Source organism: Artemia franciscana, chromosome 10 (assembly GCF_032884065.1).
Source record: "Artemia franciscana chromosome 10, ASM3288406v1, whole genome shotgun sequence".
In the NCBI taxonomy this organism is placed as follows: domain Eukaryota; kingdom Metazoa; phylum Arthropoda; class Branchiopoda; order Anostraca; family Artemiidae; genus Artemia; species Artemia franciscana.
Genome location: NC_088872.1, coordinates 37,183,132 through 37,209,276, shown reverse-complemented (window position 1 = coordinate 37,209,276; position 26,145 = coordinate 37,183,132). Strand labels below are relative to the sequence as shown.

The 26,145-nt window shown below is 35.4% G+C and overlaps 1 protein-coding gene across 1 annotated transcript; it reads left to right on the top strand.

Moving 5' to 3' along the window:
* Nucleotides 1-10,392: 10,392 nt before the first annotated feature.
* Nucleotides 10,393-11,670, top strand: LOC136032462 (serine/threonine-protein phosphatase PP1-like). The gene has a single exon (XM_065712773.1). The coding sequence runs from the start codon at nt 10,393-10,395 to the stop codon at nt 11,668-11,670; it is 1,278 nt and encodes a 425-aa protein (XP_065568845.1).
* Nucleotides 11,671-26,145: the final 14,475 nt, after the last annotated feature.

Below are 26,145 nucleotides of genomic sequence, written 5' to 3'. Positions count from 1 at the left end.
CTCTCTTTTCTTCTAAAAACAAAGTAAACCCGTCCGGTGATTAGGTATGAACTTCAAATTTCAAATTGAAACACAAGAACTGTCAATTAAACTAGCATAACTTATATGGGCACCCAAAATGTAAAGTATAAAAGTGTAAGATAGGACAGGAATGAGTAATTTTGATACACAGAAGAAAGTGGTTTATGCTTATTTTATTTTTATCTTAGATATTTGCCGTCCTCGTAAAAGTTGTTTTTGTGTGGATTTCTTTTTTTTTTAATATTTATACTTTGCTTGGTAAGTCGAGTTAACAAATAAGTGAAAATATTGTTGTCCAAATTTCTTATGCCATGTATGCAGATGTTTGTACTGAAGTTGATCTCTTCTATTTTGGGGTTCACTCCAAATACCGGTGTCAAACCTAGCTGAGACTAACCAACATTGGTTTGTGAGTTCACGTGCTAAGTTTTAATACTTCCTTTGGTGAAGATGTAGTAACACTTACTGAAGGGCTCTTAAAAAATGCAGTTTTAGTCCATGGCACCTTTGAAGAAAAGTCGGCCTTGTTTGATTTTTGTTCGTAACTTGGAATCTTTACCGAAAAATCGCCACACATATTAAAATAAATTAGTCTTGCAACTATCATCTGTTATTATGTAGGTGTCTTGTAGATGACCTGTCTTGATGGAAACTTCGCTGTGGGAGTTTGCAGGTCTTCCAAGTAGTCGATGCTCATTTCCTAAAGTTTTTGTCCTCCTTATTTTGAAAAATTCTTTTTTCGACGTTTTCATTGAGAAATGAATTCGAAAAATGGCCCCCTAGATTTTGAAAATATATTCTCCTTTTTATTTTCTTGAATTGACGCCCCTAGTTGAGCTTTCTTTGAAGCCTTAAAAATTAGTATTATGCCCGAACCAGATCATTGTCTCTCGTATTGGTAAACCCATAATTAAGCTCAGCTACAGCGCATCAGATAGTTATTGCCTGATTACCGTAATTGCAGTGGAATAGATACTGCACTTAATTACATTCGAAAATTGTGGTGTTGGCTAGTTTCAGTTTTTAAATAGTTAGTGCAAGGCTCTAAAACGATCTTGTTCTAGACCGTTGAAGAACCCAATAGTTGATAATGCAACAGATAAATGTCAAGACATTTTCTTCTTTGATGTTAAATATATTAGATCAGTATTTACTATGACATAAAAGTAAAATAAAGAATAGTTGAACAAATTGTTCTAAGCATAATTTGATAAACCGCTGCTCTTTTATCATGTCAATGACATAATTGACAGTTGGTAATTTTGTTAGTTTGTATGATCTACAAATTATTGCTGAGCCACATAATAGATTTTGTGCACATTACACTTATTGGTTTACCGCAAAATTGTATGTTTCAACATAATAGATTTTATTTTTTTTTCTTTCTTTTTTTTGCGCAAGTTTTAGTATATCCATGCTAAAACAAATATTCGGTCTATTCCATTTTTATCTAAAAAAAATTTGTCTCACAATCAAAAACATACTTTAGCCTAGTTATTAAAAAAACAAAAAACACATTTTTTACCCTTGATCTGAATGTTCAAGTACAGTTAGCTTGTATTTAATTGCCTGTTTAATAGTTTCTCAAATAGTGCGTGTTTATGAAGTTATATATGTGAGTTTAAAACTGCATAGCTTCTAATTTGTCTGCGATCTCATTTGAGCTGCAAGTAATCCTTTATTACGTTAAGTCAGTAGTAATCTTTGCCAATTATTTGTTTTCTGTTTATCGTTTTTTTTTGTGAATGTGCGGTATCGAGCTTTGGAATTAGTTTAGAGTTACTATTGTTTTTGAACTTAGTGCTATTTCAAATAAAATATAAATTTAGATATGATGAAATGTTTTTTGTGTATGACGAATGTCCTGATGAGGATAGACTGAGTACAAAAATTTTGAGCAATTCCAGTGCTCTACGATGGTCTAGGGTCTTCACTCTGTCATAACCTCCTTCCTCCATCCCTATTTCCGAAAAGGAAACCTTATTCGAGTTGTCTCATAGTTATGTCTGGGCCCAAGTAACCAAGTCGTCGTTCAGCTACAAGTTCCTTGGACTTCCTGCTGTACGATTCTAAGCCGGCTTAAGTGCTTTTTGTAAACTTGAGAGGATTTATTTGTCCCTGACTTGCACTGGTGAAACCCATTGCTTTTTCCAAGGCCATAACAGTTTTAAATTATTGTAATAATGTTAAAATTGCGGTTTTGGAATGACTGACAAATTTTGAAGTTTTGAAATGGACTGGTCACGAAGCTCAGAAAATCATCTCCTAATAATAGGAAACATGAAATTAGGTGATATAAAATTCATTTATTCAGGCAGAAAGTATCGGGTGCATAGTCAGGGAGTAGGGCTCATGATGAATAAGGAAGTTTCTAAGCCTTGTTGTGATTGGGAAGATACTAATAATATAATTCTAGCTGCTAATTTTACAATTAAAAAGTGCAAGGTATCAATCATGTTATTGAATACAACCTGTAGAAACGATTAAAGGAGATAGAAGAGGAGATCCGCCCGCGTTTATCACTTTTTTACTGAGAAAAGAGTGATCTTGATTACATATGGTAAATCTACAGCTTCGCCACCTCCTGGGACTAGTTCGCTAAGCATTCAAAACAATTTCTAAAATAAAAGGTCAGAAGAGATACTTTAATTTCAGATTGTTTTTCTTCAGCTATTGGTATAAACAGAATCAAAACGAATAACTCATATGAAAATCAGATTACTTTATGTTGTATGCGAAAAATACCAAAGGTCAGCTTTTCTGAATGTCTTTAAGTGGCTGGTCGACTTCCATTTTCACTGATTGTCTCGTTGCAAGAGCCTGTTCGTCTGTATAAACAAACTTGTTTGCCGATATCTTTTTCGAAGAATTTGACATCGAGGTTAAAACCTTTGATTTCTATCACCGCTACCCCATAAAAAAATTTCCCACTCCTATATTGTTTACAGTTGAAGTGAAATCACTGACTATAATATCCACGGATATCTCGACCTAAGCCTCAACATCCAGACTGTTGTCACTGCAACTATCAGCATCAACTGTGCAATCTTCAGGAACATTCAGACTCGACTGCTTTGCAAAAAAACTCTAAGATATTTACATTTCTTCGATGCGGGCCTGTTTAATTTTTGATTTCTAGTTCTTTTGGTTACCTCTAATTCTTTTCTCCTCTAGCGCATTTTTTAGTTTGGCTGGAATACCCTTTAGGATTTCTTGATTCTTTCCGTTTACAGTTCCTTTTTTTCTGTTTCCTGGGGGTCCTTAGGGCAATTGGAAAAGATCTATAATTTTTGCATAACTGTCATCATAGAACCAGATGTTTTAGCAGAAGGCTATTAGTTCACTAGTACCCAGTACTGCTGAACTCCGGACAAACTCAAATTCTGAAATAAACGGAGACAATTACAGCGCATCTGTCGGTCATAAGCGTATGAACTTAGTTGTTTGTGATCTTAAGAAATTTCTGGTTTGAATGGATGAATTCCTGCACAGCGGAGCCCATTGATAATGCATTTTGGGATAACAAACTTGAAGTAGGGTGATCCAATAATTTGAAAGCACAATATTCTGCATCGACGGCGTCATTTTTTTCTTTCCGTTTTTTCACGGAGAGCTATTTAATGGCCTATTTGAAAGTAAATTGCTACGTCTAGTGCCCTTTATAATTAAAAAACAGTTTTTAAAATAAATCAATTTTAACGGAAAACTGTATTTTCGTAAAACACTTGACTAACAAAGGTTATAAACAACAATCTGATTTGTCAATTGAAAATAAAATAATTCCTGAAAATTTTCAATAAAATAATTTTATCTCTTAGTTCAAATTTATAATTGTCTCCTGGAACCAAACTTTTTTTTTGTCTGAACTCCCAAAGTTCGCATCTCGATGACGTTGTGCTATATTTCCATCGCAAAAAAATTCAAAATAAATTTTTTTTTCATTTCTTAGTTCAGAATCGCTAACTTAACTGCAAAAATATTTATGGTGTCTCAGCAACAATTTTAATTTTTTAATTCAAACTAGGAAAATATTGAAAAGTTTTAAAATTAGTTTTGTGTTATGTTTTCGATGCTCCATGCATCATTTTATCCTCTTTGCAGCGGTAGCTAGCAATCTGGTAAGAACGATCACGTCCCATGCTAAGATCTTTTTTCAAGCGTTTTTTTCCTCAATCCCATTTCTCTACCTCTGTTCTTTAAATATATTAATTTGTGTAAAGTAAGGTGTGGAGAAGAATAGCAAAAAAATCCAAACTGAAGCTATTAGTAATGATAAAACGTAGCATTTATTTCCATGATCAAGGCTTGTTTGCTTGGTTTGTTAATTAACTGTCTAATGAGAAAAAATCGCCATCTGATATTGATTCAGGAATGGGAATTATTTTTTCCATTCACCTTAAATTTAATAGTTCTTAACCAAAATTAAAACTATGGTAATTTAAAAAAATACCTTGAAATTGGTGTCTGATCGATTGTACGTAAAAAATCGATTATACATAAAAAATCGATAGAGTTCATTATAAATATGAACTATATAAGTTTTATCTGCATCATGGCTGTTCTTTACTATGATACGGTTAAATTTATGACCACATAAACTATGGCTCCTTATCCTCCCATCCCAATAAATACTTCTTTAATCTTTTCTTAGATTCCTGTGGATGTTCAGCCGCCTTAATGCTCGCCGGAAGCACATTCCAAACACTTGGTCACAAATAGCAAATCATAAATTCTGCCCGAGCACTCTGCCTATGCTCAATCACAAGGTCATCCACATTTCTAGAACTATACTCATGTAAGCAACTATTATTATTCTTATAAAAATGCTAAAATACACCTGGACATATATCATTCTGATACAAAAATGGCAGTCCGGTAATCCCTGAGCTGTCCAGTATTCATCGCTTCTATAGCATGTCTCTGTATCATTAAAAACTTTCACATGTTCACCAATTATTCTCACCACTTTATTTTGTAAAATTTATAATTAGATAGTTCTTTACATGCAATACATTACATGCGTTTATAATTAGAGTAGAAATTACTAACCAATCAAACACAACCATGTAAGATATGAGGATTAACTATTGCATGATATAAAAGAAGTAAAATTTTATTCGGAAGAAATTTTTCAAACGACGAACACCTCAAATCCTCTAGACACTTTAGTAGCAGCTAAATCGCTGTGTCTTTTCCAAGATAAATTAAAATCAACATTAAAACCAAAGTATTGCACACAATTTACTCAATAAAAATTCCCACCAAGATCAATCTTGGTGGAAATTGTGAAAAAATTGGAAGAAATTGTGTTCCCACTCTACCATACACCATAAAAAGGGTTTTACTCACATTTACTTGTAAAAAGCTAAGACTAGTGAATGTATAAAGTTGAGCCATTACACTATTAACCTTTCCTATTAAAGATTCAACACAACGACCAGAGACAGTAAGAGCAGTATTATTAGCAAACGAAGTAAGGCAAGCACCTGGCAGGTAGAATCTACTCATATCAACATAAATAAGATAAAATAGTGGACCTAGAACAGAACCCTGTGGAACATCACTTTTGATAAAATGCTGACAAGAACCAACATTATTTTTTATAACTCTAACAGATTCTCCAGTTAAAAAACTTTCAAACCACTTCAGATGTAAATCTCTGACGCCCTAACATTCTAATCTACGTAATAAAATATTAATCTACGTAAAATATTATCTACTGTATCATATGCCTTTCTAAAATCCACAAATACTGTAAGAACGAGTTAACCTTTTTCAAGATGAGTATTCACTAATCTGACAAGTACTACCCAGCAGAGGTCGTCCAGTGATTCTTCCTGGATCCAAATTGTGTTTCGGAAAGAACTTTTTTTGTCAAAAAAAATAATACAAACGACGGTGCACAATTTTCTCTATTATCTTAGAGTATAATGGAATGATTGGAATTAGGTCTCAAGTTCTGTGCGTTCGACTTCACACCTGATTTATGCAGAGGGGCCACTTTTGCTTCTTTTAAGGCGTCCGGGTATGTTCTAGTTTGTAGGGAGACGTTTATGATATGAAGTAAATAGGGCAAACAAATTGTCACAAAATTGCTCCTTCTGGAACTGATTTTTATGCACTCTACTTACTTGCTGTATAGTTTTCCTTGCTTCAGAAAAATTCTTATCAAACTGATCTTCAATTGCATGTTTGTCGGTAATTTCCAAATCATCAATTTAAAGTACATGAAGCTGAGAAACTTTCTCACTTCCCATTATATATTTCATAACTTCCGACTTTCCTTTGATGTTACCTTGATTCTCCAGTGATCTTTGCTTATAATACCGTTTCTTAGCTTTCCTTCTCAGATAGTTCACTTTATGTCTTGCAAGTCTGAATAACTCAAATCCTTGTCAGGTTCTGAGATAAGATATTGTTCGTACAAAGAATTCTGATTCTCAATCTCATTTAAAATATCTTCATATATTCCGTGGTTAACGGGATTGCTGTTTTCTCTGCTTTACTGTTCTAACTGGGCTTGTTTTATAAAAAATCGGTTAGACATTATAACTCATTATATTGAAAGCCTGTGACGCATCATCTTCAAATCCTCTGCAAATTTTTCCCAGTTCTCTTTTCAGATGTCGCACTTTGTTTCTTTTTACTGTATATCTTTTTTACTTTGCACGAGTAATCTTTCCAACAACTGGTAAATGGTCCGAACCAGGGTAAAATATAAGGTCAGCAGAACTAATATGCTTCATGTACTTTAAACTTACAAAAATATTATCAATTAATGCATCAGAATGAGTGGAAATCTTCGTGGGTAAACTCACCAAAGGGTAAAGATCGTATCAAATCATAAAATCAAAGACATCAAAATTATCTGCTCTAAATCTAAAAGGTTAAAATTGAAATATCCCATACATATAAAATCTAAACTTGTATTGACACTTCCTTCATCAGTTCCTCAAAACCATGAAAAAACTCCTCCAAGCTAGCCCTAGATGACCTATACACCAGCAACTAATAACTTCTCATTATTCACTACTAATTCCAGTAAAAAGCATTCTATCTTTACCTTCATTCCAAATTATCAATCATCCCTATCTTAAAACTCAAATTCATCTTTACCAAAAACCTAAGGCCACCACGATTCACTGTAGCCCGAGACATTACTTCTAGCTGATAACATAGAAAAGAATAAGCCGAGAGAGACAGATCCTTACTCAAATTGAATAAAAAAACAAGTTTTTTTAACTGAATGTAAGGAGCGACATTAAAACTTAAAACGAGCAGAAATTACCCCGTGTATGAAAGGGACTGTTCCCTCTTCAACGCCCTGCTCTTTGCGCTAAGGTTTGACTCTTTCTCTCAACTCTAATTTTTAAAACAGTAAAAATTTTAGAGTAAGGGTGTTGAAGAGGGAACAGCCCCTTTCATATACGGGGTAATTTCTGCTCGTTTTAAAATGTCGCTCCTTACTTTCAGTTAAAAAAACTTGTTTTTTTTACTTAATTTCTGAACGTTTTTTAGTTAATCCATGGTTTGATTTTGGCTCTCCGCAGATGAATTATTAAAGCGAAATTTGCATATTTATTTATATGGCTAAATGGCTTTCCCATAGTTTTGATCGAATGATTTTGAGAAAAAAGGAAGGGGGAGGAGGCCCAGTTGCCCTCCAGTTTTTTGGGTACTTAAAAAGGCAACTAGAACTTTTAATTTTTTTACGAACCTTTTCATTAGTAAAAGATATACGTAACTTACAAATTAACTTACGTAACAAACTTCTATATTCGTATGTTTTTATTACGTATATAAGAGGGTTCACCCACTCGTCAATACCTCGCTCTTTACTCTAAAGCTTAAATTTTGTCCCCTGAATCACAAAGGCCGTAGAATAAATAGTTGAAATTACTCAAAAAGACTTTAGCGTAAAGAGTGAGGTATTAGGAGGAGGTGAACCCCTTATGTGCGCAATATTTTTCTGTTCGTTTTAAGTTGTAATGCTACTCCTTACTTCCAGTTAAATAAAACTTTTTCATATTTAGTTTTTCATTGTTTTTTTTTAAATAATGCTAGAAAATGCTGCGCCCCCTTCATGGAAATCTTCTTCCCTCATGACAAATTCCTCAATGGAAAGTTTCCCCCACATAACCCACCTTTTCTCAACCCCTCCTCCCAACTAAAAAATCCCCCTGAAACCGTCTGTACACTTCCCAATAACCATTACTATATGCAAACACAGGTCAAAATTTGTAAATTCCAGCCCCTCCCACGGGGACTGTGGGGGATTAAGTCGTTCCTAAGGACATAGTTATAATATCTTTCAACTATGCTGAATAAAATGGCAATCTCAGAATTTTGATCCGACGACTTTGGGGAAAAATGAGCGTGGGAGGGGGCCTAGGTGCCCTCCAATTTTTTTTGTCACTTAAAAAGGGCACTAGAACTTTTAATTTCCGTTCGAATGAGCCCTCTCGCAAAATTATAGGACCACTGTAATAGTACAGCAACTTGTAATAGCAACTTGTACAGTAGGTTCTCTGATACGATGAATCTGATGGTGTGAATTTCGTTAAGATTCCATGACTTTTAGGGGGTGTTTCCCCCTATTTTCTAAAATAGGGTAAATTTTCTCAGGCTCGTAACTTTTGATGGGTAAAACTAAACTTGATGAAACTTATATATCTAAAATCAGCATTAAAATGCAATTCTTTTGATGTAACTATTGGTATCAAAATTCCGTTTTTTAGAGTTTTGGTTACTATTGAGCCGGGTCGCTCCTTACGTTACCACGAACTGTTTGAAACGTTTCACAAATTTCAATTATATCAAATTAACCACGCGAATCCTCAATCAACTGTAAAATAACCAGTCGTAACGTGACAATTGCATGTAAAGAACTTGAAATAGACTTGCATAGAACGTGATATGGAAATACTTTTTTTTTTATCTATTTTTGATTCCTGAAAATTCCTAGTTTTTTTATCTTTTGCAGAAGGTTACCTGTATTCATAAAAAGGTGTATATATTACATCATTCAAAATAAGGTCTGGAAGAACATCATGGCTTCCCTGCCGGGAATGAACACATCCTAGCAAAGAACACACAACCTAGTAAAAGAACACTGACACTGAAACCTAGTAAAGAACAAACCATGGCATATATTGGAATTAGTTAGCTGTCTGATGTTGCGTAGGGCAATGGCTTTTCAATCAACATCTCTCTTTGATGTTCTAGTAACCCGCTACCCTTGGTAAAAAAAAAGAGACACATCAATGGTGCCCATGCAAAAAAATAAGTGAATTTCCTTGAGGTTCAAGGTGGCGGACTGTAATTTCACTATACCAGGTTTTCGACCATGTTTTGGGGTTTTCAGTATTTTTTTTTTGAAATCATCAAAGATTTGTTCTCGCAATAAAATTTACTTTTGAGGTAAACCGAAATAATATTTACTATTCCTGAATTAGCGTCAGACGTCAATTTTTTCAAAGCATGTTTTTGAACTTTTGGTTGCTAAGGCTGTTCCGGGATTATTTGAAGACGCCAATACATAATTTAAACGCAATTCTAGGCTCACTGGCAGACGGCATTGAGCCCCGAGTAGAGATCAGAGAACTCTAATAAACTGATAAGCAAAAATCAATCTACTATGCTGGATAGAATCGAACTCGCTTCTAACTTTTGTGCCCATGTGGCCATTGTGGTTCTTAAAGGTTCAGCCTAACGTAGAGTGAAAATACAAAACAAATGAACTAAAAACATAAAAATGCTATTAAGGTATTTATGATGAAGTTAAACATTCTCTTGAATAAGACTAGAATGGTGTAAATTTGCAATCCTTCTCATAGATAAACTTAAGTTCTGTGTCATAGCAGGTTTCTGACTCTTTTTGGTAAATACAGTTAAAAACACATAAAACATAACAACCATATTATGCCTTTGTAGGACATGTGCTAATGCTGCTGTGTTATGGTCTTCATTGCAGAAAATGCAGAGGGAATGCTGCTTCTTTTAAGTCTTATGACAGAAAGAGTAAAATAATTGCCATTTATCACAGAAAACACAAATAAGCGAAATTTGTTCACTCACTTTCAAAATAAATTTGTGTGACGATACAAAAATACTGAATCAGAACACGATGACGGAATATATACCTGGCAGAATGTAACTTGAAACCAAATAAGTATGGAATACGATGAAGATTTTTTGAAGAATTTAGAAAAAATGTTTACAGAATTCTGCCTACCCGAAGATAAGGATCTAATACGTGTGGTATAAGATGCAATTGAAATTTTAGAAAAGGAGCCTAATGTCATTTATGTAAATGCAACAAACGTAACTTTATTTGGAGATATTCACGGCCAGTATGAGCATCAGAAAAATATGTACAGAAAAGAGTTCAAAGATGGTTCCAATTCTGATCACGTCATGATACAACTTGGCGACTGCTTGGACCGAGGACCTCAAAACTTGGAGTCATTTCTGTATTCACTGGCATGGAAGCTTGTATACCCCAAACAGTTTTATTTTGTTCGTGGGAATCATGAATCAGGATCAATGACACGTAAATATGGCGCGCAAAAGGAAATAATAATGAAATATTCACGCCATATTTACAAACTCATTATAAAGTGCTGTACTTATTTGCCCGTTGCTGCTGTTGTCAATGACACATATTGGTGTGCCCACGGTGGTATTCCATACTTTGAAAATGGTTATCCACCATATATTGTGGACTTAAATAAGGATAATCGTTTCTGTGAACCAAGAAAAATGTCAGTAGTATTGCAAAATATACTATGGGCAGACCCTGCCCATAACTTTGAACAAAATTTTGAACATTTATTTGAGGATAGTCAAAGAGGAGAAGATATATATTATTTTACAGCTTTAGCAGTACATCAGTTCTTGGTCAAGAATGGGCTACAAGAAATAATACGTGGGCACGAATTCTATTACGAGGGCTATAAAATTTTTCATGACCACCTTGGTCAAATTTTAATAAGAAGCATTTTTTCGTCTCCAAATTACTCTGGTAGGGAAAAGAATCCCGGATCTGCACTCCAAATACGCGGTACAGTACCTTTAAAAATTGTGTTATACCCTCCCAATGGCAATGGCCCAGAGCTTCCTCCTAGTGTAACCTTATGGGAATTCATTCTGCCTGTCGTTCTGTCAACTTATTTTGAATTCGGCGCACAGTTCCTAAAATACCGTCACAAACTCCCCGAGTTATTCCAAACTCTCGACAAAAATGGAAATGCCAAGTTGGACGGACGTGAAATTATGCATCAGCTAAACCTAGATGATGAAGGAATGGTGAATAGAATGATTTACATCCACGATACTGACGACGATGGTACAATAAGCATGGAAGAACTCGAACAAATGTGCTCAAATTTCTGTAAGGAAAGAGTGTCAATAATATTCAAGTTTATTGACGAGGATCTTGATGGTGAGATCACAGTTAAAGATCTTGTTGAATGTGTTAAACGAATAAGTAAATCCATGCAACTCCCTTTAAATTGCTTAGAAGAAAAAAATTGCTCAACTTTGGAAGCTCTCGCCCTTCAAACTATACATGTTTTGACTAACAAAAACTACGTAGATTACGAGGATTTTGACAAAGTTTTTTCGATTTTAGGATACACTAAAGGTTAGTTCCTTTTTTATGTCAACCGAGTCTATCATGGTGACAATAATATAGAGTCAACCACAGTCCATAATCATAAAGTGTGTTTTGGAAGCTATGGCCTTCTGTAAAAAAAAATAAATAATAATAATAATAATAATAACACCTATTTCAACGCATTCGGGAATGGTTTCTGTTATCAAGGGTAAATTCATGCTAAAAACAAAACAAACAATATTCTTGAGAATTTCAAACTGATCTTGATCCCTAGAACGTTAATTTGGTGGGGGGGGGGTACTCCCTCCGATTTTACTGCAGATTACTACTACTTTTCAGATTTTGAAAAAGAAAAGCCTTTTTTGGTATTTTGTTGATGAATTAAATTGAAAAGAAACAAATTAGCACTCCCCCCAGATCTGGAAAACGAAATTTTTGAAAACCCACTAAATTTACATGAACCACTCGAAAAAGGCTGTAGATGAAAAACACTCCTTTGAGATTGCTAAGAAATTTCTGTATATTCTCCAAAAAGACATGAGTGTTGAACGACACTGTGATGGACTACTTATATTAGGTAAGGCAGGGAGAAGAGAGTGAAAATCACAAGAAGAAAAAATATCACAAGGAGAAAACAAGTACAACAACTTGTAGATAGTCTGTTGATAGCTCTGTTGAAGAAGAATTTCTCAGAAGATTAGAAAAAGAAAGTTGCGCAAAAAGATGTAATAGCGCTAGTGATGCAACATTTTGAAATTACTCAAAAACCAAGTACCAGCTTCTGATGTTTTTTAGAATTGGCTCATTAAATTTGCATTTCTGACTTTCAAAAATCTTTCTGTTCTTAGTCAATTTTTTCACTTAGTTCTACAAATTCATTCTTAATTACAATTAAATAAAAGAAAACAAGTTTTTTTAACTGAAAGTAAAGAGTGACATTAAAACTCAAAACGAACAGAAATTAGTCCGTATATGGAAGGGAATTTTCCTCCTCAACACCCCGCTCTTTACGCTAAAGTTTGACTCTTTCTCTTAACTCTACTTTTTAAAACAGTAAAAAAAACTTTAGCTTTATGTTTTTATTAAGTTTTAAAGTTTTTAGGTTTTAAGTTTTAATGTCGCTCCTTACTTTCAGTTAAAAAACCTGTCTTTTTAATTAATTTCTGAACGTTTTTGAATTAATACATGTTTTGATTTTGGTTCTCCGCACATGAATAATTAAAACGAAATTTGGATATTAATTTTTTTGGCTAAATGGCTTTCTCATAGTTTTAATCGGAAGATTTTTGAGAAAAAAGGAGCGGGAGAGGAGGCCTAGTTGCCCTCCAGTTTTTAATTACTTAAAAAGGCAACTAGAACTTCTAATTTTTTGTGAACGTTTTCATAGGTAAAAATACAAATAACTTACAAAATAACTTATGTAACGAACTTCCATATTCGTTTGTTTTTATTACAAATATGAAGGGGTTCATCCCGTCGTCAATACCTCGCTCTTTACACTAAAACTTGAATTTTGTCCCAATTTCATAAGGATGACCCATGAATCACAAAGGCTGTAGAATAAATAGTTGAAATTACTAAAAATATTTTAGCGTGAAGAGCAAGGTATTACGAGGAGGTGAACCCCTCATAAGCGTAATAATTTCTCTTCGGTTTAAGTTTTAATGCTGCTCCTTACTTTCAGTTGAAAAAATTTTTAATATTTATTTTTTCATCGTTTTTTTTAATAATGCTGGAAAGTCCTGCGCCCTCTTCATTGAAATTCTCTTCTCCCATGACAAATTCCTTCATGAAAAGATCCTCCCACGTACCCCCTCCTCAAATTCTCTCCCCCCCCCACACACCAAAAAAATCCCCCTGAAAACGTCTGTACACTTCCCAATAGCCATTAGTATGTAAACAACGGTCAGAATTTGTAACTTGCAGTCCCTCTCACGGGGACTGTGGGGGAATAAGTCGTCCCCAAAGACATAGTTATTAGGTTTTTCGACTATGGTGAATAAAATGGCTATCTCAGAATTTTTATCCGGTGACTTTGGGGAAAAAATGAGCGTGGGAGGGGGCCTAGGTGCCCTCCAATTTTTGGTCACTCAAAAAGGGCACTAGAACTTTTAATTTCCGTTAGAATGAGCCTTCTCGCGACATTCTAGGACCACTGAGTCGATACGATCACCCCTGGGGAAAAAAAATGCAAACAAAAAAAAACAAATAAACACGCATCCCTGATGGTGTGTCTCTTATGGTGTGAATTTTGTTAAGATTGTATTACTTTTAAGAGGTGTTCCCCCTAATTTCCAAAATAAGGCAAACTTTCTCTGGCTCGTAGCTTTTGATGGGTTAGACTAAACTTGATGAAACTTATATATTTAAAATCAGCATTAAAATGCGATTCTTTTGATGTAACTATTGGTATCAAAATTCCGTTTTTTAGAGTTTCGGTAACTATTGAGCCGGGTCGCTCCATACTACAGTTCGTTACCACGAACTGCTTGAAAAAGTTTCTTTAATAACACGGTTTCTCAAGCCATGCCAAAATCACTTGAACATAAAAAAAACAGTTTGTGGACCAAAGTTTAACCTGTTAGCACATGTCTTTGTAAGTTCTTTTTTTCCAAGTGATCTGCATTACGTAAAGGATCGGTATTATTGATTATAAATGGGGATTATGTAAGTTGTAAAGATATCATCGTTATTGAAATAGCTGAAATCTAGTAAAGAACAAACGACGACACATAGTAACTAAACTACATATGACACAACGTAACTAAAACGTAAACGTAAATGTAAACGACACATAGTAGCTTCTGATGAAGGTTTGGCTAGGCTTGAACTCACTAAATTGGAATCACGACGTCACTGCCTTACCATGGACTTTGGGCACAAGTGCCTTAGTTCTGACTATCATCGACGTCTTCTTCCCCCCTTCAAAGAAAACCCCCCAATTCTTCCTAATACAAAGCTTAATGCTCATAGAGCTCCTAATACCCAACTTGACTTGTGTCCCCAAATGTTGACCATGAGGTACAAAAACTCTTTCGTTCCCTATTTTGATTTATTTTGTTTTTATCATTGTAATTGTTCTGACGTGCTTATGCTAGCTTGTGTGCTATTTTAGACAATAAATCATATTCTATTCTATTCTAAAAGTTAAGATACTGCAAGAGTTTCTTGAAAAGTTGTTTTTGTCGGGGGTATGCTTCCACATTTAACCTGCTTAGCTGCTTGGTTCTCTGGGGTTTGTCTCTTACTATTGCAACTAAGAAAAAACCATACGCCTTTTGCTGTTTGTAATTATCTTTGAAAAATGTGTCATGTTTTTTGTGTCAAGTAGTCTAAGCCAACCTAAACTACTTTTCCAACAGAATTGATTGGTTATCATGGCTACAGCAGTTGCTTGACCCTAGTAAAATACAAATCACAGCCCATAACGTAACCAGAAGTTCAAAAATGCGTTTTGAAAAAAAAACTAATAAGAAAAATTGCCATCTTTCATTAATTCAGGAATGGTAACTATTGTTTCGTCTTAAATAAAGGTTTGGTATAGTTCCCAGTAAATGGAAAACTTTCAGAGAATGCTAAAAAGGCAAGATCATCTGACCAAAAGGAAGTATGTAGTCGCTACTACTAATGCTACTATCAATGCTACATTTACTACTACTTCAACTGCTACTTCTATTATAACTACTTGTAAAAGCAATACGTTAAAACTACTTCTGCTACTAGTAATACTGCTGTTATTATTTATACTACTCCAACTATTACCACTACTATTACTAGCAAATCACCACAGCACCAAGCCCCCTGGGGCCAATATAGCTACACACGCTCCTCCTTCATCCTTATCTGTTCGAAGTCTCCCTCTTTACCCCGTCGCACGAAATCCTCATTTCCCTTAAATCTTTCTTTACAACATACTTTTACCCCAAGCGAAGACGACCTACTTTCCGTCTAGTCCTAAACAGTTGTCTGAAAAGGACAATCTTTGGCAATCGGTCATCCTTCATTCGCAGAAGGTGCCCTAGCTATCTCAACCTTTCTCTCATTATTTACAATATTTAGGGGGAATTTGAATTAAATCAAAAAACACTTTGTGTATGTATATTATTAAAAGAGCGTATCTCAAGAATTAGAGATACGCAGAATTAGAGATACATAATATGTATATTATGTCGGTATTTTCAGAGAATGCTGAATGGGGAAGATCATCGGACTAAAAGGCAATATGTGCACGCTACTACTAAAACATCTGAATAAATGAGAGAATTTACTGATTACCAGTTGAATAAACAAAAATCATGACGGAGCAAAGAAAAAAACAAAAGAAAATACCAAAGAAAGACTTCAAAACCCAGCAAAACAAAGGAGTAAAAAAAAATGAACCAAAATTTACATACAAATAAAAAACACAACTAATAAAAAAAACCACCCGCTTACTTTCGAAGTATTTCGTACCACTTGCGGTTATAAGCCTTTGAACTATGATTTTGAATTTGCTTCTTAACTTGTACACATGGTTTTGTGATCGTGTAGTGTATAATCAGTTTTGTATTTCGAGTCAGTAGGGGAAGGCTAAGTGGGCTCTTGGCAAACTTGAAATAATAAGACCTAATTTTTTTTATCTTTTTTGAAAATTATTTTCTACAGTTTATTTGGGTCGTTTTTAATTTTATCTGAAGAATCACTGATTATATCTTTCATATGCTGAAAAAGGGTGTCTTTGAATCTTGGTTTAGTGCAGATTCAATCTTATTCAGTATACCCAATATAAGTCGTCTGCGCTCTTTCTAAATGTGTAACCACAACTTCGCTAGAGCCAAATTTTGTGACCTTTTTGGTACTATACCGGGAAGGTTCCACATTTCACACAAAAACCTGAAAAGGATGCTGGATTTTGTGCAGAACTTGACCTAAACTCTCGATAAAGAGTGGACGGTTTTTCCAACCTCGACAAGCTATTTGCTTTTGACTATTGCTAATTGATCCTGGTCTTGTATATTTGCAAAGGGATTCGAGTAAGCTAACTGAGATAGACAAGTGATCAGAAACTTGATATTCAGACGAAACTGACACAGGTGTTGTTTCAGCATGTTCAGATGCAACGATGAGATTGAGGTTTAAAGTAGAAGATGTTGCATGAACATAAGCTAAGTTACAATCTTTTTTAAGTATATCAAACCAACCATCAAATAGACTAAGCAGAAGAGAAACACGTGACGATGAATCATCAACGCTAAGATTGCAATCTATGTCCCCTACAATAATACATAGTAATTTCAGGCACTTAAGTATATCGAGACATGACACAAGTTGGTCACAAGCCAGAGCAAACAGACATTTGGACTGGTCATTGCAGCAATCTACTGGCAGATAAATATTAACTACCGCACATTCCTCAATCCGCAGAGCAAGGAAATTATCGCACTCATTAAAAATATTAGATCTGAAATATTTTACATCAGCAATTAGGCCATCTGGGGGTCGTCCTCGGGCATTACTACACTTGGAAATTACAGAATAGCATATAACTTCCTGATTTATTTCAAACAAAGATATGCTCCTGGAGGACAAAAAGTGTTCCTTTATATAAAGAATATCCACTGTACTAGCGATATCGCGTAATATTGGGATTTTATTCATAAAACTACCATTTTTGTTCCAACAGTACAGAGTCAGCTTTTTACTTTAATTTGAGCTTGGGTTCAAGGTGCACTCAAAGGTCCTTTTTTAGTCCTCAGGACACTTTAAACTTTAGAAAGTATGGCCTACAGTTTTACATGCCACGCGGAACATCCTTATAGTGTATGATGCACTTCAATTTGACGGATGATCGGAGGATCCAATCTTGAACAGAAGTGTGTATGACGAAAATCAATTACTATGTAAGTAGTGGCGCCATAGGCAGTTGCAGAAGGTACATAAACACTCCTCCTTTCTTCCTTTAACGATTTAAGGTGAACGGCGATTCCTTCTAGAAGCAGGTTCTATTAAATTTCTTCGAGACGTAGGTGCATGTTACGTCACTGAGAATGTTTTCTAAGAGATGCAGGTGTCTGTTATGTCATAGTTTCTTTGAAAAAAACCTTCAAAGACTTCCTTACTCCAGGATTTCTATAGTTGTTCTATCAGAATTTCCTTTAAAAACCTCCAGGCCCCCCACTAAATCATGATCTCCAGTTAAAAGCCTTCAAGGGGACCACCCCCTCAAATAAGGGCATAGTTCTTACATAGTCTCAATATATTCATCCATATCAGCCATTTCTTTCTAGAAAATTCTCCACCATTTTTTATATGGACGATCTTTATAGAGAACCTTTATAGATTGATTTTACGGAACAAAGCCTTTCCCGTTTTTCCGAGAAAAAAGAAGCCTCATCTACTACTATTCTAACGGGGAGCCGAGCAGTTCTATTGCCCTTGGGAGTATAAAAATGGATATTAGAACGGTCATTTTTTTAGTCTTGCATACTAAAAAGTCTTGCATATTAGAACGGTCATTTTTTTAGTCTTGCATACTCGTAAATCCATCACGAGACGAATGATAACCCAAATCCATCCAAAATTCCTTGTAAATTTTATCCTTGTTTTTACAGGCCGCACCAAACAACGTCAATACATCACTTGCCAGTACATTTTACAATAATCCTCCTAAGTTTTACACCTTCCCCTGGCCCAAACTTTTTCAGCAAATTCACAGTCAGCAGTGGTGCATTCATGATCGAGAAGTTAATCATAAAACGCTACGATGGACTGCAAATTTTCGTCCTGCAGTGTCGAGGCGGAGTTGTGGTACTCATACGGGTATTTGCCCTCTCTCTTTTATAAATCTTACATTTCTTCGTCTGGAAAGCGCTGTTTAAAGAAGGGAAAGCTATTATTGTTTTCAACTGTTTTCCATTTGAATTCTAAGAGTAGCTTGTTTTCATATTATTTGGGTATTATGTTATATTAAAAAGACCCAATTACCGATTCGCCATCTGCAACTGCACCTTTCTGCAAACATGCCAACACTGGTAATATGAATTTCAAATCATAGTTGGAATTAAGTGTATAAACCAGTAGAAATTATTGCTACTTAGCATTTAAACTACAAGATTTATGTGCCAGTCCACGACATTTGCTACCCCAGGATAAAATAGGATTATATAACTGTTTATGGTCGTAGACTGACATTCCCTCACTACCCTTAACATATTTCCTCTTACACACCCAAAAAATATCTGTACTTTTAATTGCCAACTTTTCCTCTGGCGATACAGTCACTTGACAGTTTATGTTTCACAGCCGTGAAATTGACTTATTGGCTGTTTTAGTGAGTATAACCATGGCGGCACCTATACAATCTTCCTCCCCCAACATCTCAAATACCTCTACCAATTACATGGTATTAGTCAAATTTCTTTGAGCATGCCCTTATCAGACTGCAATGGCATCATGTTCATTAACAAAATTTGAGTTTGATGGATTGTACACGTCCCTGATTTTGGCCTCGATATCTATCGCCACCTTTTCACTCTGCAGGAGTGAATTTTGAAAGCTCTCATATCGTGATGGGGCATTTTCACCTTAAATCGTCTCCACAGATTGGTATACATGATGCGTACAGTGCCTCAAGTGGTGTTTCAATTTAATTCGAGACGAAATCTTGTAAGACACATCGGACAATAAAAGCAAGCAGCCCCTTTATTAAATTATTCACACTGATTTAAGACCTCTTTAAACAGTTAAAATCTACTTTAGGAAACTCTGCCTCCTCCCTAACCCAATTAATGTTGCCAAATCAACCAAATGTGTTTATGCTTCAACCGTGTTTGTCTGATCATGAGAAGTGAATGCTTGAAGCAATCTAAGCCCGTATTGAAAGAAAACTGCTGCACACCTTTACAAACGCTTAAATCTGCATTATATTTTCTAAATTTCTTCTTCCCCCTCCCGCCTCTAAAACAAATTCAAATTAAAACAACATTTAGTTACATGTACATCTGTTTCTGATAAAAAAGTACTACTGACACACTCCCATTGTCATTATGATTCTCCACCCTATTAATAATGCTACCTACCGAGTCTGCTAAAACATCCTCAAAATTATGAAAGTCCAGGTGAAGCGTCGACATTTCTGTTTGCAGGTAATTCAAGTACACCTCACCCGTCTTCTCATTAAAAAAATATTGTTTTTGCTATGGATGTTTTAGCACTGTCCTACCCTCTCCCTCCCGAATCTGTATTTCAAAAAGGGCCCTAATCTAGCCCACACCAGACTGCGCTATGTCACCTTGACCAGTATAACTACTACCACTCAAAGAGTTTTAAAGGGATCTCCAAACTCAGCCCTTAAGACATAAACATTGCACAAAGCAGAATCGGATAAATAAAAATTAGGCAATATAGAGGGTGAACAACTTCCACTTTTCCCTGCTCCCCGATCATCATGGCTACTTTGCAGCATAGGTACTTTTTCGACCTTATTTTCTGGTATTTTGTCGACCTACTTATAGTCTTATAGTCCAAAGCCAAGATCCCACACAAACGTGCGTAAATGAAAGATAGAGGGAGCTTAATTATTATGGTTCACTCCCGCACTAAAGTTTCCCTTGCGTTCCCTTTTCTCTGTTTCCTGCTCCATCTCCATAAATGACTCAGTATCCTAATAGAAGTTGTAAACCCCTTGAGATGTTGGTAAGTGAACCTATCAAAATGATAAGAGCTGAATAGCTCATTAGCTTAATAGCTTATTAGCTCATTAGAAAAACAATTTAGATCTCATTATGAAAAATGAACTTGCATTAGGCTAAAAAAGAATGCATTATTACTCTAGAAATATATTGAGTCGACAAAGTGACCCTTCGGATATGGAAGCCCCACACAACCACCTAAAGGTTTAATAACCAGAAATTATTCCATGCAAAGACCCAAAGTAAGCTTTCGTATGCATGGAGACCACACTACCACCTGACAGTGTAATGATTATATATTATTCCGTACATGGACCCAAAGTGATCCTTCAAATTTTCTGATCCCATGGTACTAGCTAAGAATTTAAGACCACAAATTACCTTATAAATGTGGGTACTGGGCCTCCTTTATGCTTCAGCTATTACAAATTTCCAAAGAGTCTTGAAATAATTATTTAGGGAGGGGGTGTTCTGTTCATTTTGTTGCTTCAAATTAACCAGCCAGTAACTGTTTTGATTCATTCCAGTTTATCATCAGCTCTATCAATCGTTGGCATTTCAGGTGCAATCTGAAAAAGTGTGACAGTTGTTATTCCTTGAAGTATTGATAATTTTAAGCCAAAAAAGAATTTATATTATTCCTCCGTAATAAGAATATACATTATTGATCTAAAAAGAGAGATCTTGAGAATTAAAATCCTCAAATCCTTCTTCTTAGAGGCATGATCAACTTCCAACAGTAGAACGCTCAGTTTGCAAGACTGGAATGTAGGATGTGAAAAAACATCTCATTTTCAAAACACAATGCTATTCACCAAAAGGATGGGTTTATCATACCAAAACACATTAAGTTTTTAGTTTTGAAGCATGATGAAAAGTCCATTTACTTTAGAAACAAGGGGCCCCTTTAAAGAAATTCCTAAGATGGACCCTTTATTAGCTTTAAAAAGGAAGCTATTTCTTAGGATAGGGCAATACCATTAAACCTACTCCCCTCAGAGACGTTAAAAAGGAATCTCAACATCGTAGTTATTTTCCCATACTGCAATATATTAAGTTCTTTACCATTAATAAATATCTATGATTTCACTTACACAGGGATTGATGATTCCATATTGCATATTGGCTTAGAAGGGCAAGCAACCTCATTTTCAAGGGCTGGGGAGACAAAGAGTGGTATTAACTTCATTTGTGTCTTGCGCAAGTGCCACAAGTCTTGAACGGCCCGTGACTTCAATGCCATGAGGCTGAAGAGGTATAAAAGCGGCCACATCTTCACATTGTTTGGGAGCTGAAGGGGCATATCCAGACCTTGCAGAGCAGTGGTGAATTCGGGACCTGGTCTTCTTTAGGGGGACAAATATTAGTCCGAATTTTACTTTAATAGAGATAAAATTTTAGGTTTTCAGTAAGTAAAAAAAACATATCTTATTTTCGACATATTCCCACTTAAATTTAACTGGTTCCCATTGCACCCCACCCCTTCTATATCGATGCTAGAAAACTCCCCCTCCAGCTTATATTGCTAGTTTTTGAAGTAGTCGTTACGCTCCGCGGAGATAAAGAATGAAAATTATGGAACAAATTTTTTCGAAGAAGGCTTTCAATTATTGTTTAAAAAATATACAATCATTCCAATGTCAGGGAATTTTAGTGAGCCAAAGAGTGCCTCAATTCTAGGATAAGGATCAGAAATTCAGACCACAATGCAGCAGTTGTTTGAGAATAGAGAGTTTCATTTGGACTCCAAGTACACTCTTTTGCAGTTATTTCTTGTAAGAATAATAAAATAGGCCTGATAGGTGCTTCAAAATACCATTACAGGACACAGTCTAGTCTGCCATCTGTAAAAGTCTAACTTTCCCAAGATAACACCTTTTTTAAGATACCAAAAAGTAGCTAAGCTAGAATTTTATTTAATTTGAAATAATTTAGACTACTTTTTTAATAAGCGGCAAGTTTTTTATGACAAATATGTAGAAATATTAGGCTATCCTATAGGAAAATGTCACGCAATCAACAAACTTTTAGTATATATCCTAGGGTTACATCTCACCTAATTAAAGGGGGGGGATTCTCTCAAAATAATTAGTTATTATAGTACAAAAACACATATCTAATTTTCCACATGGAATCCTCGGTAGAAATTCAATCAGTTTAACCATTATCTCTTAATTTTAGTAAAAAAAATATGCTTTACCCCCTGAATATTCGCTCCTCCAGTATAACTACTACCACTCGAAGAGTTTTAAAGGGATCTCCAAACTCAGCCCTTAAGACATAAACATTGCACAAAGCAGAATCGGATAAATAAAAATTAGGCAATATAGAGGGTGAACAACTTCCACTTTTCCCTGCTCCCCGATCATCATGGCTACTTTGCAGCATAGGTACTTTTTCGACCTTATTTTCTGGTATTTTGTCGACCTACTTATAGTCTTATAGTCCAAAGCCAAGATCCCACACAAACGTGCGTAAATGAAAGATAGAGGGAGCTTAATTATTATGGTTCACTCCCGCACTAAAGTTTCCCTTGCGTTCCCTTTTCTCTGTTTCCTGCTCCATCTCCATAAATGACTCAGTATCCTAATAGAAGTTGTAAACCCCTTGAGATGTTGGTAAGTGAACCTATCAAAATGATAAGAGCTGAATAGCTCATTAGCTTAATAGCTTATTAGCTCATTAGAAAAACAATTTAGATCTCATTATGAAAAATGAACTTGCATTAGGCTAAAAAAGAATGCATTATTACTCTAGAAATATATTGAGTCGACAAAGTGACCCTTCGGATATGGAAGCCCCACAAAACCACCTAAAGGTTTAATAACCAGAAATTCTTCCATGCAAAGACCCAAAGTAAGCTTTCGTATGCATGGAGACCACACTACCACCTGACAGTGTAATGATTATATATTATTCCGTACATGGACCCAAAGTGATCCTTCAAATTTGCTGATCCCATGGTACTAGCTAAGAATTTAAGACCACAAATTACCTTATAAATGTGGGTACTGGGCCTCCTTTATGCTTCAGCTATTACAAAGTTCCAAAGAGTCTTGAAATAATTATTTAGGGAGGGGGTGTTCTGTTCATTTTGTTGCTTCAAATTAACCAGCCAGTAACTGTTTTGATTCATTCCAGTTTATCATCGGCTCTATCAATCGTTGGCATTTCAGGTGCAATCTGAAAAAGTGTGACAGTTGTTATTCCTTGAAGTATTGATAATTTTAAGCCAAAAAAGAATTTATATTATTCCTCCGTAATAAGAATATACATTATTGATCTAAAAAGAGAGATCTTGAGAATTAAAATCCTCAAATCCTTCTTCTTAGAGGCATGATCAACTTCCAACAGTAGAACGCTCAGTTTGCAAGACTGGAATGTAGGATGTGAAAAAACATCTCATTTTCAAAACACAATGCTATTCACCAAAAGGATGGGTTTATCATACCAAAACACATTAAGTTTTTAGTTTTGAAGCATGATGAAAAGTCCATTTACTTTAGAAACAAGGGGCCCCTTTAAAGAAATTCCTAAGATGGACCCTTTATTAGCTTTAAAAAGGAAGCTATTTCTTAGGATAGGGCAATACCATTAAACCTACTCCCCTCAGAGACGTTAAAAAGGAATCTCAACATCGTAGTTATTTTCCCATACTGCAATATATTAAGTTCTTTACCATTAATAAATATCTATGATTTCACTTACACAGGGATTGATGATTCCATATTGCATATTGGCTTAGAAGGGCAAGCAACCTCATTTTCAAGGGCTGGGGAGACAAAGAGTGGTATTAACTTCATTTGTATCTTGCGCAAGTGCCACAAGTCTTGAACGGCCCGTGACTTCAATGCCATGAGGCTGAAGAGGTATAAAAGCGGCCACATCTTCACATTGTTTGGGAGCTGAAGGGGCATATCCAGACCTTGCAGAGCAGTGGTGAATTCGGGACCTGGTCTTCTTTAGGGGGACAAATATTAGTCCGAATTTTACTTTAATAGAGATAAAATTTTAGGTTTTCAGTAAGTAAAAAAAACATATCTTATTTTCGACATATTCCCACTTAAATTTAACTGGTTCCCATTGCACCTCACCCCTTCTATATCGATGCTAGAAAACTCCCCCTCCAGCTTATATTGCTAGTTTTTGAAGTATTCGTTACGCTCCGCGGAGATAAAGAATGAAAATTATGGAACAAATTTTTTCGAAGAAGGCTTTCAATTATTGTTTAAAAAATATACAATCATTCCAATGTCAGGGAATTTTAGTGAGCCAAAGAGTGCCTCAATTCTAGGATAAGGATCAGAAATTCAGACCACAATGCAGCAGTTGTTTGAGAATAGAGAGTTTCATTTGGACTCCAAGTACACTCTTTTGCAGTTATTTCTTGTAAGAATAATAAAATAGGCCTGATAGGTGCTTCAAAATACCATTACAGGACACAGTCTAGTCTGCCATCTGTAAAAGTCTAACTTTCCCAAGATAACACCTTTTTTAAGATACCAAAAAGTAGCTAAGCTAGAATTTTATTTAATTTGAAATAATTTAGACTACTTTTTTAATAAGCGGCAAGTTTTTTATGACAAATATGTAGAAATATTAGGCTATCCTATAGGAAAATGTCACGCAATCAACAAACTTTTAGTATATATCCTAGGGTTACATCTCACCTAATTAAAGGGGGGGGGGATTCTCTCAAAATAATTAGTTATTATAGTACAAAAACACATATCCAATTTTCCACATGGAATCCTCGGTAGAAATTCAATCAGTTTAACCATTATCTCTTAATTTTAGTAAAAAAAATATGCTTTACCCCCTGAATATTCGCTCCTTTGTCATAATTAATTTTCAGTTGAAGTTTATCAGACAAAGCAGCTGTTGACCACCAAAATACATTACGTTAGAACTCACGGAAAGTAACACTTTACCCCTTGCACACGACAATTAAACTTAAAGTCCAATATGCCTGCTTATGGAAATGACTAAACCAGGTTGTCTTGTGCTATTCAAGGTGATAACAGTTAGCTTAGAGAGAAGAACAGGTGGTGATTAATGCCCAGCCCAAATAGTTGACAGATGTAAATTTACCCCTCTGCTAGAACAGCAAAACGCACGTTTAAATAACAGATACAGTAAAAAAGCACATATTTTGACGCGATAAACGAGATTAATTGATCAATGATTGGAATTTTTATTTGAGAGGGTGCGGTGTTTCAGCTATTAATCCAATACTGAGAGTTGTAGTAGCTCAAATTTGGGTGTAATATTTCCTATTTATGATGAGGGAGAGGACATATACATAGAGACTCGCCAGTATATAGGCAGATTTCCCATTCTTTTTCAAATTTTCTATAAGCATCCATTTTAGGAAATCAATTTGTATCACGTTTTATATTCGATATAGGACTGATGAGAATGCTAGTCTGAGATCGGGTTTAATACCCTCCAGAGTAATAGGAAATTACCAGCTCTTGATAGAAGAACAACAAGGCTTCTTGTTCCCTGAAAATCAATAGAGGATCACGTGACGCTTTTTTCCTGGAAATAGCGGAAGAATCCCTCGTTTGTTCTGGTAGAAGAATAATATGCCTTTGTTCTTAGAAAATCAATAGACATTTTGACTGTATGACGGTGCTGCTCCTGGACATAACGGGTAATTTCATTCCTTGCAGAAGTAGAAAGGCTGTGTGTGTGTGTGTGTGTGTGTGTGTTTGTGTGTGTGTGTGTGTGTGTGTGTTTGTGTGTGTGTGTGTGTGTGTGTGTGTGTGTGTGTGTGTGTGTGTGTGTGTGTGTGTGTGTGTGTGTCTGTGTGTGTGTGTCTGTGTGTGTGTGTGT

Bases quoted from the DNA above. Each gene is read 5' to 3' on its own strand.
- LOC136032462 (XM_065712773.1), top strand. From the start codon at position 10,393: ATGTACAGAAAAGAGTTCAAAGATGGTTCCAATTCTGATCACGTCATG.